Source organism: Camelus ferus, chromosome 8, assembly GCF_009834535.1.
Source record: "Camelus ferus isolate YT-003-E chromosome 8, BCGSAC_Cfer_1.0, whole genome shotgun sequence".
Taxonomy (NCBI): Eukaryota; Metazoa; Chordata; class Mammalia; order Artiodactyla; family Camelidae; genus Camelus; species Camelus ferus.
Genome location: NC_045703.1, coordinates 25190158 through 25202419, shown reverse-complemented (window position 1 = coordinate 25202419; position 12262 = coordinate 25190158). Strand labels below are relative to the sequence as shown.

Here is a 12262-nt window from a genome sequence, read left to right as displayed (position 1 = left end):
TTACTTATTAAGGAACTACTCTGTGTTAGGTACAATGTTGGCTGCTCATTTAGTCCTCACATTAGTTTTGCAAGGCGTGCATGTTTCCATTTTACAGATAAGGCTCAGAGAAGCTGGGTAACTTGTCAAAGCCAAACAGTTAATAATGACAGCTGGGATTTGAAAGTAGGTCTGTTACATTTCATAGCCCATGGTTCTTTTTGGCACCATGCTCATTTTGTCACCTGTAGTGTATGTCAGCTTTAAATCAAGGGTATAACATGGCCAGGCTGTATCACATTTGTAAGTGAGTCATCTGGTCACTTCCACATTATATGCTGCTGACAGCCAGAGAGAGAGGGGAGCGAGGCAAGGTAGGAGGGAAGGGATACGACTGTTCCCACAAGCTCACTGAGTGATAGTGAGACCCTGGAGTCCACTTAGAAGCCTTCCTAAAATAAGTGTCTGGGTGGATTTGAGTGGAGGTATGATGTGAAGATGACATTTGTCCATTTTCGTTGGAAATTTTGCAGAACCTGTTGCTCACAGATGGCGCTATTTCTTCTTTCTAGGTTCTCCAGCATCCTCTGTGTCAACTCTGATTCAGACAACCGTACTCATCGTGCAGTACCTACAGCGAGGGCTGAGCTTGGACAGAGCCTTTTCGGAAGCGTGCTGGGAGGCCTATGTCCGCTCCCAGCACTCACCAGCCAACCAGCAGGTACTGTGGAGTGTTCATACAGCTTTCTAATCATAACACTACCCTTAGTAGGAGGACAGTCTACTGGTATCAACTTTAATGACCTTAGAGTTGACCACTGCAGTTATGCTGTAACAGGGATCTGGTATCCAGGCACTTTTTCCAGAAAATAGCATCGATGTAAAATATAAATATCCCTTGAAACTTGCCTCTCGGCAGAAAAAGTGAAGTATAGTTTGTAAAGTTGTACACTGAGGAATGTGAGTGTTGTGAGATAATCACAAGCGGCCTAGAAAACTGCTGTTGCTGTGCTAGCTTTGTGGTAATAGCACTTACATCCCTGTGCCTGTGCACCGTGTGTTTTTATCTCCTCCCAGCTTGTGCAGGCTTTATTGGAGAAACACGTTTCTTCTCTGCGAGCACATGAAACCTGGGGTAGCTCCATTCTTGCCATGGGGCTGTGGCCAGATTCTCTGCCCTCGGCTCTGTTTGCTACAGAAGATTCTCACCTTTCTAAAGTCCGAAGCGATGGGCAGATCTTAGCATATTGTCTCAACAGACTGAGCATGAAAACAAGCAGCTGGGCAAGGTTAGTGGAGCCATGGGCTTGCGTGTCTTCTTTTCTTTTCTCTTCTTCTTTTTTTTAATTATAATGATCATGACCCAGTATATTTGACCAGAATGTTATTTGGTTATTTTCCACATAGCTTGCTTTTTATTGTGATATTTTATTGCTCCCTATTGATCACAATGAAGGTAGATGTTTTAATTGTCCCCCTTTGGAGGGGACTCGCATTTTCCCCATCAGCCTCTTTGGTACATTATTTGTAAGGTTATTTTCTAGTTTCTTTGAAAGTTTATTCTAGTACTGACTTTGCCTATTGCAATACATTTCAGGATTCAGGCTCTTACTTTACCAGATTTAGAGAAAATTATGCAGTCCTCCCACCCGGAGAGCTTGAAGTTCAGTTCAGTTGAAATGGATACTTGCTGGATCGATGAACCAGATGCTCTGGCCATGGCTGTTAAATTGCTCATAGAAAGAGCAACCAATCAAGACTGGATGCTCAGAGTTAAATGGCTTTATCATTTAGCCAAAAATATGCCACAGGGGCTTGGTGAGTAGAGAAGCTTCATTTGTATAATGAGGGAATTTATGTACACTAACTCTGCTTCAGTAACTCAGCAATTGTGTGACTACACTATTAAAATTATATCTGGGAGAGCTCCTAGCAGGGTATTTATGACTTAGCATTACTGTTTATGTAGCTTTTAAAACATGTAAGGAACACGTCTGCCCTTAGTTGTTCCTTGAGAGAAACTTTTTCCTGTGTAACCCTTAGCATTTCAGGATCCATCCAGCTTTCTATTCCAAAAGGAAAATGTGCTATATTGTGTTACTTTTCAAGTTTTTGAACATAATACTTTTTTCTTTTCTTTTTGCTATGTTAATTCAGTTGCTCACCTATTTTATTTGGGAAAGGGTTGCTTTTGGTAAATTCACTTCCACAAAAGTGCGTAAGATTCTAATCTTATTTTAGTTCCAGTGCTGTAAGTGGTCATGCTTAATTTCATTGTCCTTTTTTCATTCTAAGCGGCAAACGCAACAGGTACAACATTGTATAAGTTGTAAAGTGCAGGATGTGGAATTTATTGGTAGATCTTGTAGATGAGCCAATGAATGTGTATATTACTGTGTGGTATTTTTGATGTCTAAATATATGTAGAGAGAGATTGTATAAATATTCTCATCTGTGTTGTCCTCTGTGATAGCAACTAGCCACGGGTGGCTACTAAACTGTAACATGTGAAGTGGTTGCCCCAACAGTGCAGCAGTAGAACATTTTTGTCCTTGCAGTAAGTTTTCACTGCTTTAGGTGCTAACATTTGCTTCTCCTTTCCTTACAGAGTCAATACAGATTCATTTGGAAGCCAGTGCTGCATCTCTTAGGAATTTTTACTCAAATTCTCTCTCATCTGGGGTCAGTAATGTCATCAAAATATTACAACCAAATGTAACAGGTACTGCACCTGACTTGATTTCTGGCTCTCAGCACTGTTTAGGAAACTTGTCCATTGAGTTCATGGCAAAAAGATCTGTCAGAGCTCCCGCTTGTAGCAAACAGTATCCAAATATGAATTCTGCTACTATTTTTAAAACTATGCATCCTTCAGTTTCTGAAAGAGGATGATACAGTGTAGTGGGAAGAGCACAGTAATCGGAAAACTTTGAAAAATAGGGGAATTAAATTTGTTTGGAGCACCTTCCACTGACGATAGTCTGTGATTTATTAGTACTGTTAACAGAAGGCATTTTAAACTGTGGGCTATTTTGAGTTGAAGGGAAAACAATACCAGATCAGTTTCTTCAGAAAACAGAAAACCATAATGATGAAGTTGTAAAAAGCCTTAAATACAAAGTTACAAATCAAAACCATTGTGATAAAAAGTATAGCCATCCAAGCTACCTAATCAAATGAGGTATTCAGAATTTCTCAATCTTCATCTGATATTGATGAAAGCATACTGTTAGCCATTTGGTTTTGAAAACAAAAATATACAGGATGCTTTTGTGCTAAACCTTATGTTTATATAATTATAATCTTATGTATACTTGTGATTATCTTATGTGTGCTAAAAGTAATGGGGCAAATGGTTGAGCAGAAGTCAAACAACAGAGAGAACTTCTGTAGTGGTCAGATCGTGGCTGAACTGGACTATGACTTTGGTCCTTGGGAACACAGTTCTAGGGTAGAGGAGCAGGTCCCCTTTGTGGCAGACATGGCTTGCGCGCTGTTGGCACATATTCACTCATTCCCCCTTCCCCTTTTCAGTTGTGTAGCTCTGGAGTGTATAGTCTTGTTGGACTTTGGAATATGGGTTCCCCAGATGTGTCTTGCTGTTCACAGTAGGCATTTGTTCGTCTGCTCTATGGTGAATACTTTTAAAACTTGAAGTGCTCCACTGACCCATCCAACCCAGCCACCTTCAAATTGATGTTGCCATCGTTTTGTCTTACCTCCTTCCTCTGGGTTCTCAACCCCTGGAGCGGCTCAGAGTCCAGTCACTGCTGCTTTACAGTAGAGATACCAAGTTTGAGCCGAAGGAGCAAGAGGTGGCAATAGCCCCATCCTATGATTATAAAGAAATGGCTTTATAAGCAGTGAGCAAGCGAAATAATCTTGAGTTGTTTTTCTTCTTGAACACAAATAATGTGATGTGTTCATTCATTTTCTGCCATGTAAGGTAGGTTTTGTTTTGTTTTTTGTGTTTTGTGGTTAATGGTGAAAGATTGGTTAAATAAGTCCATTCTTTTCTAACCAGTAGTGAGATGGAGCTAGTGAATGCATTTGGTTGGAGTGTTTATGTCCTAGCAGAAGTTAAACCTTATATCCTACAGTGGAATGAATTTTCAAGACTAGAAGAATTTGCTTTTAGAAAGGAAATAGTGTAAAAGCTGTTGAATCCTACTTTTTCTAATGTCATGGCCTGAAGCCATTTCCCTGTTCCACCTCTTCCCCATGTGGACTCAATATGATCAAAGTAAAACAATGAAAATCCTCAACTGAAATTTGCTGCGCAAGGTGTTTTAACTCCAAAATTCTACTTTTTATTTTGTTTTTTAAACCAGATGAATTTGTGATCCCTCTGGACCCCCGATGGAATATACAGGCTTTGGACATCATTAGAAATTCGATGGACTTTGACCCACAAACGGACCAGCCTGAGCAGCTCTTTGCCCTTTTAGAGTCTGTTGCAAACAAGTAGGTGAAGCCTGCTGTTCTGGGCACCATTTGCCTCACTGTACACTGTGGCTTCACAGGTTACCTGTTCCCAAGACTCTGTCAAGTCTAATTTATACGTGGTTTAATTTTATGAACCTGAGAAAATCTGTGGGTGTTAGATGTGATTGCTTTCATCACCACCTCTCCTTCACGCTCCGTGCACAGTGAAGTCACTGACTGTGATGTCAAAGTACCTGTGAATGTGGCAGGGCCTTAATAATTTAATAGAGTGCTTTAATAGATACATCGATGAAGCACTAGTGGTGGGGTTTATTTTATGGCTCATCCTTTATTATGGGATAGTCGTGTTTCCACTGTTTTCTGTGTGATTGCCAGCAGCTCCTTGCATTTTCACCTGCTTGTTCTCTCACATGTCCTCTCCTCCTGGCCCATCAAATGCTGGAGACAGACATACACACTCACAGTAAAAATTTACATAATTGTTATATATATAAGCTTGTCTTTCATCACTCTTTAATGTAATTATCAGTAATATTTTTTAATTGGTCGTCAGTGTAATACATTTTAAAAAATAATTTTGTAATAGAGTATAATGTCCTTTACAGAAAAGTGCACTAATGAGTATACATCGTTTGAATGAATTTTCACAAAGTGAACTCACGCGTGACGTGTAGTAGCATCTTAAAGGCCCCTTTGTCCCTGCTCGCAGCAGCTCCCCCTTATTCCTCTCCTAGCACTGCAGATTAGGTGTGTGGTGGCCAGTTTTAAGAGTTCACAGTGCTGTTCATCAGACCACAGCAGAGCCACACAGTGGGGCCTGCAGTCTCCTGAGCCTTCTGTCTTCCTCCCCGAGCTGGGCTGGCAACCCTCTCACCTCCATCTCTCTTCTCTAGTCCAGAATTTACGGAGGTGGGGGGGAGGGAATGGCAGGTTGAGGGAGACTGATGTTCCAGGGGGCCTCAGGATTCAGCGGGTAGAGGAGTGGTAAGTATTATTAACTGTTAACTATTTGTTATGTTATGAAATCTCATTTCAGGACAATCATTTATCTTGACCGGGAAAAGCGGATTTTTACTGAAGCAAATTTGATTTCTGTTGGTGGCAGAAAGTTGAGAAATAGTGTTTTGAGAATGTCCTTTGAATTCCATAAAGGTAAGACCATTACCTTTAGTTTCTTGAGTTTTGCCTCTGTTTATATAACATTGCGGAAGGTGAGAGAGAGATTCAGCAGCTGCTGCCATGTTACTGATTCCTTTTGATTTGCTGGCCTGACTTTAAACATGCTCCCTGATTCAGTATTAATGACTAGATGCTTTTTACATGTTCTTGATCTCATTTCCCTTTTGTAGCAACCATGTGAGGTAGGTCTCGAGGAGAAGGAGGCACAGAGATGCTCAAGGTCACATCTGCAGCCTATAGCAGAGCTAGAAGTTCAAATGTAGGTCTGGTTCAAAAAGTACAAGCTCATAAGCATTTAGTTATAGGGTCTTTCTTCCTCTCTCCTTTATTTTTTAAAATTGAAAAGACTGTATTGGAAAATAGTCAAACTATATAGAAGCATAGAAATTGAAAAAGTCTACTCTTGCAGCAGCTACTGATAATAGTAGATTCGTTTATATCCTCTTATAAACTGTGTTATCTATCCATCCACTCATATATATACTTAGTTTGTTTTGTATTTAAACAAATGCTTTTTTTCACTAAGATGTTATGAATAGCCCTGGGTATATATGCCTAATTTGCTAACTTTAGTAACAATAGGCAAAGAATTGCTTTTGATTTTGATTTTTATATTGAGAATAACATTAAGTTATAGATTAGTGTGGATTTTTTAAATGTCCAGAGATTAATTTAAATATGATTGAATGTTCTTATTTCATTTATACCAACTCTAAGATCCAGAGAGCTATCACAGCCTGCCTCATGAAATCGTGGTCAATCTTGCTGCTTTTTTTGAACTTTGTGATGCACTAGTCATGCTCTGGGTACAGTCCTCCCAGGGGATGGTGTCTGATGCCAGTGTCAACAAGGTGAGGAGATGTACCTGTTTTTATTTCAAACAACACATTTCTTGACACAAAGATTCTTAGAGGCAAGACTAATTTCAGTGTTGTTTTATATATACATATCTATCTCCAATATTAATTGAGAAACTTAACTGTTCTTAGGAGATATAAATATTTATGTATATTTTAAAGCTTTATGGGGGCTTAATTGACATACAATAATTGCATATATTTTAAGTGTACAATTTTATGTTTTGACACATATTCCTCTGTGATACCATCACCACAGTCATGACAGTGAACATATCCATCACCCTGAAACTTTTCCTCTCGTTCTTTTGCTTTCACTTTCTTTTTCCTGCCGCCATCTCCAACTAGGTATCCATTGATCTGCTTTCTGTGAATACTGATCAGTTGCATCTTCTAGCAATTTATTTATATATTTTTCTATTTGGCTACTTTTCCTCAAAATTGTTATTTTCGGACACACCCATATTGTTTTATGTATCAAGAATTTGTTCCTTTTTATTGCAAAGTAATATTCCATTGAATATATGTACTACAACTACAATGCATCCACCTGGTGAAAAACATTGGTATTTTAACAGTTATTTTAATTCACTTAAGCCTTCTTAGACATGATTGTCACATGGATTAAATTAGGTTTGAATCCAGATTATTCCAGTAATTCTGGTAAACTAGAATTGTAGATCTTAAACTTTTTAGTCCCCCTTATAATCATAAAAGTTACCAAGGACCTCAAAGAACTTTTGTTTATGTGGTTACATGTATCCGTATTTACTACAGTATGAAATAAATCAGAGAAATGTAAAAAATATTTATTAATCTGTTTACAAACACAGCAAATCCATTTTATGTTAATATGAATAGCCATTTTAATGAAAAGCAACTGTTTTTCAAAACAAATATTAGTAAGAAGAGTGGAACTGTTTTACATTTGTGCAAGTCTCTTTAATGTCCAGCTTAACAGAAGAAAGCTGGATTCTCACACCTACTTCTGCATTCAGTCTCTTACAATATGTTGTATGGGTTGAAGTTTGTGAAGAAAAACTGGCCTCTTTTCTTATGGTTAAGAGGTTGGAAAGGTAGGAGTATTTAAATAAACATTTCATATAATTGTGAATACTTTTCTTTGATCCTGTACCACAACTTGACAAGTGGTAGTTTTGTAAAGATAGCTTGTACTGCAGAATCTGAAAAAACATCACTGAACTTGCCATGTGTTAAAATTCATTGATTTGGCCTGCACTTTGGATGGACTTTTATACTTTCATGTATTTGTAGCTCATGTATTGGTAATTTGGAAAATATTATTCACTGAAATATCAGATCCTGTGAATGTTGACACATTTCATTTTTCAATATAAATAAATTTTTAAAAGTCACATTCATGAAAAATTACCACAAACCTCATCAGAATCTTTAAGCATTGGGATGTTGTCATGCTCTTAGTTTTTCAAAGTTCTAGGTTTTGCTTGAAAGTTTGAATTTTATTATCAGCAACAAATACCCTCATGTTTTTCCTGAACTGGCAGATTCACCACATTCATTTTCTGTATGGTGTTTGCTGGATACCCAATCATAGTTTGCCGGGGTTTTTTCTTTTGTACCATCAGTGCAAATGTCAACATAGTGAAAAAGGCATACAATGTGATACCATTATGAAAATAGCTTTGACATCATAAAACCTGAAAGGAATCACCCAATCTTGAGATTACTTTACTGCAAAATACATAATTAGAAGAGCAGCGGTGTTAGAGACTCAGAATACCTGATTTGCATTAAAAAGCTACATTAATGAAAAGAACGGTTATTGTCATAAGGGTAGACACATAGACCAATGAAACAAAGAAAAGAATTCAGAAATAGACCCTCACCCACATGGTCAGTTAATTTTTTTGTTTCGGGGGTGCAAATATGCAAGGATAATTCAATGGGGAAAACCGTTCATTCAACAAATAATGAACAAATAGATATCCACACAGTAAACTAAAAATGAGCCTTTACCTCCTCCTTATGTTATATATCAAATTTACCTCAAAATGGATCCTAGACTCATATCTAAAAGCTAAAATTATGAATCGTCTGAAAAAACATAGGAGAAAATCTTAACATCCTGAGGATAGGCAAAGATTTCAGAGCATTCTTCATAAAAGAAAAAAACTGATGAACTAAATTTTGTCAAAATTAAAAACTTCTGTTGTTAACAACTATAAGAATGAAAGCACTGGGAGAAACTGTTTTCAACTCATATAAACAAGTAATAAGATAGCCCAATTTAAAAAATGGGCTAGAGAATTTGAATAGATGCATCTCAGAAGATTTATGAATGCCCAGTAAAAACGTGAAAAATGCAACATCATTAACTATCAAGGAGATGTAAATTGAAACCATAATGAGGTGCCACCCACCTGAATGGCTAAAATTAAAATTGCCAACAGCAGCAAGTATTGGCAAGGAAGTGGAACATGAACTCGCCTACCCTGCTGGTTGGAATATCAAGTGGTTACAGGTGCTTTGTAAAATGAGTTGGCATTTTCTTATAACATTGCATGTACACTTACACATGACCCAATAATTTATTTTTCTCTAATACCTCTGAATGCCAAGTAATAGGAGGAAAGATCTTTCTCTTCTCAGACTGCCTTAATATCCCTAAAAATATTCCAGTTGAATGCTAGACCTTTAGCATGTTGAGTATTGATTAACAATTGAAATCTGCGTTTTGTGCCTTTAACGAGGAGATGTTTGTGAACAGTTTTGGTTTACTTTGTTTTTAGATCTTGGGTTCTGTGCGGTGGCGGGACCGATTTTGGAGTGTGGCTGACTCAGTAAAAGTGGATGCCCCAGGCCTGGCCCTGCTTGCCCTTCACTGGCACTGGGTTTTAAAACATGTGGTCCGTCAGATCCCCCAACTCCTGATGAACCATGAAGACAAGTAAGACAACATCTACAGTACTGATGTTAAAGAGAGGAGGGTTTGGAATTGAAACTTGTTTCTTCTTACTTTACTTTGGTTTGTTCCATTGGCCTATTGGTGAATGTAAATCAAATATAAAATGTAAGTGATGTCACTGACTATCCAGCTTTTCCCCCTTTCCTTACTTCCCTTTTGCCCTTTATCTCCTTCTTTAAAGATACTACAAAGAGGTTCAGACCGTCTCAGAACACATACAGAACTGCTTGGGGAGCCCAACCGGAGGATTCACTGGTGTAAAGAAGTTGCAGAAGTTCCTAGGACGACCGTTTCCTTTTAAGGTACAACTTTGGACGCTTGTAGTAAACAAAGATCCGACTTATTCTGAAGTTCTCTGGAACCTGGGGACTGCCATTCAGCTAGACTGAGCCTTGCTTGTGAAGCTTAATTCTTAAATGTTCAATAAGTACTATTAACTGATTTGTTAAATGTTACCATTTTGACTATTAAGGCTGAGGAGATATTTGTTTCTTCTTCTTTTCTTTTCCCCTCTTAATGGAGGCACTGGGGATTGAACCCAGGACTTCATGCGTGCCAAGCATGCCCTCTACCACAGACCTATAGCCCCAACCCCTAAGTAGACTTCTAACTTGATTACTGTAAAATCTCCTGAGAGCAACAGGAGTAAATAAACCGTATGTTTTGTAGAAGCATTAAGGAAATATTTAAAATTTTTTCAGACATGAATAGGCTGCTAAAAAGAACCACTTTTCTTCTCTGTAATAGGTTCTCCTGGTTTTATTGTTTCAGGACAAGCTGGTGGTGGAGTGTTTTTCACAACTGAGAATCTTTAACAAAGCCCTTGCCATCAGAGAGCGGATGCTTGCCCTTGGGGAGAGTGGATGGCGGGAAGACGTTAGTCGGCTGCAAGTGGCTGCTTCTGAGTGGACATTAAAGAAAAGTCTCCTGCAAGCTTGGGGGCTGGTCCTCAGAGCTAACATTCTGGAAGATGTCAACCCGGGTAATATTCTCTGGAGTCTGGCAAGCTAACAACGTTCTAAGCATATCCTCTGCCCTGCAGCCAATAAGTTTAAAATTTTTTTCCTTTAAGTTTTCTTTTCTTCCTCATCTTTCTTTTTTTCTGTATACTTTAATAACCACTAAATAAGTGTCGGGCATAAGGCCAAACTTTACATATACTGTTTAATTTACATATACTATTTTATTCTGTCATTGGAATTGTACATTTTTTAATAACATTATTTAATAGATGAGAAACTCAGGCTCAGGTGAAGTTCATCTTAGGTTAAGCTCATGGTCACATCACTGGCTGTTGGGTATCTGAGCCTGACCACTGACCACTATGTGTCTTTTTATTCAGATGAATTAAAGGATCTCGTGAATGCTCAGTGTTTAGAACTAAAAGCCAAAGGAATTTCACTTGGTTTTCTGGAGAAAAAGCATAATGAAGCTTCCTCCGTGTCCCAGCCAGACTTTACCTCCTTAATCCAGCTCACCAGGCGTGTTCAGTTGTGGCCTGCAATGGAGTACCTGGCTGTGCTTTGGCAGTACAAAGTGACAGCTGATTTTATGACACGGGCTTGTCTGAGAAGGTATGCCATCCTTCAGGTTTTTTCTTTGGGGGGAACTTATTTTTTTGTTGAGTTATTCCTTATATCCTACATGTAAAACAGAGCACAGCCTTGTCTTGAGGGGAACTGGTCGCTGAGGCAGAGGGAGGTCAGTAGCCATTTTGGAAAGCCAAAAATTCTTGAAGATTCTTTGCCTGTTTTGAACCCACTTCTAAAAGTTATTAGATATTTTTCCAGTAAAATTGCTTCCTGATTTTTAAGTAAGTGTACTCTATGTTCTGTGTGTTCCATCTTCCCTTACATAAGAACCCACAGCCCACTCTCTCACCCTTTATTTTTGGAACAGGTCCAGCAAAAATCAGCAACCCCAGATAGATGAGGAGATAAGTCATCACATCACATTTTGTCTTAAGCACACGCCAGTTGCTCTACAAGAGCTTCGAGACCTTTGGTCCTTACAGCACCATCAAAAGGTAAAAACCAAAATCAAAATAAGAAAACCTCTTTATACTATGAGCTAATTAGATTTCCTATGGCAGATTGGTTTTAGAACATTTTATTCAATCTCAAAATTACACATTGTGAAATTCTAGTCCTTTCTGCAGTAAGATTCAAAGAGGAGATCTTTGAATATTCTTTTGCAATAATTTCTTGGGTATTTCTCAACTTTTATCACAAATTCATTCCATTCAGTTTCCAGTTAAATATGGCTAAAATATTTGCTTATTTTTATGTTGTTTGCTCGAAAATGTATGGAGTGTTTTTTTACTCTTCCATGGAGAATAACCATTGAATAGTGGTAAACTGTAGTTAATACAACTTCATTAGTACAATCTTAAATTTTTTTTGGTATTTTATTCATTTGTCTATTTTGATGACATAATTGTGTGATTATTTTATTTATGTTTTCTCATGCAGCCTTATAAAAATGGAGCTCATCTTAGTTTTATAAAATTATAAATAGGCTAAGTGACTTGACTAAGATAACTCGGGTGGCAGAAAATCAGAACGTTAGGAATAACATCTTTAAATGCATGTTAGTTTTAGTCAAGGCTTACAAGGCAGATACCTAAGTTGATTTATTGAATCATCAAATACTCTTATCTAATTATTCCTTTATCTCTAGATGTCTACTGAAGAAATGATCTCTTTGTGGTCCGAGTTATTTAATTCCACGTTTATGTCTTTCTGGAGCAGTACTGTGACCACAAATCCAGAGTACTGGCTCACGTGGAGCCCTCTGCCTGATGTGCAGCAGAGGGAGATGCCCAAGTTCCTTTTGGACTCCACATTGAAGGTTT

The 12262-nt window shown here is 38.1% G+C and overlaps 1 protein-coding gene across 1 annotated transcript in view; it reads left to right on the top strand.

Moving 5' to 3' along the window:
* MDN1 (midasin AAA ATPase 1) overlaps positions 1 to 12262 on the top strand; it is a 140194-nt gene that overhangs the window by 79725 nt on the left and 48207 nt on the right. The window contains 13 exon segments of the mRNA XM_032484597.1: positions 552 to 700; positions 1057 to 1268; positions 1577 to 1797; positions 2588 to 2701; positions 4311 to 4443; positions 5462 to 5577; positions 6322 to 6455; positions 9233 to 9390; positions 9590 to 9710; positions 10180 to 10390; positions 10751 to 10982; positions 11308 to 11434; positions 12088 to 12258. Coding sequence (XP_032340488.1) covers positions 552 to 700; positions 1057 to 1268; positions 1577 to 1797; positions 2588 to 2701; positions 4311 to 4443; positions 5462 to 5577; positions 6322 to 6455; positions 9233 to 9390; positions 9590 to 9710; positions 10180 to 10390; positions 10751 to 10982; positions 11308 to 11434; positions 12088 to 12258 — 2099 coding nt within the window.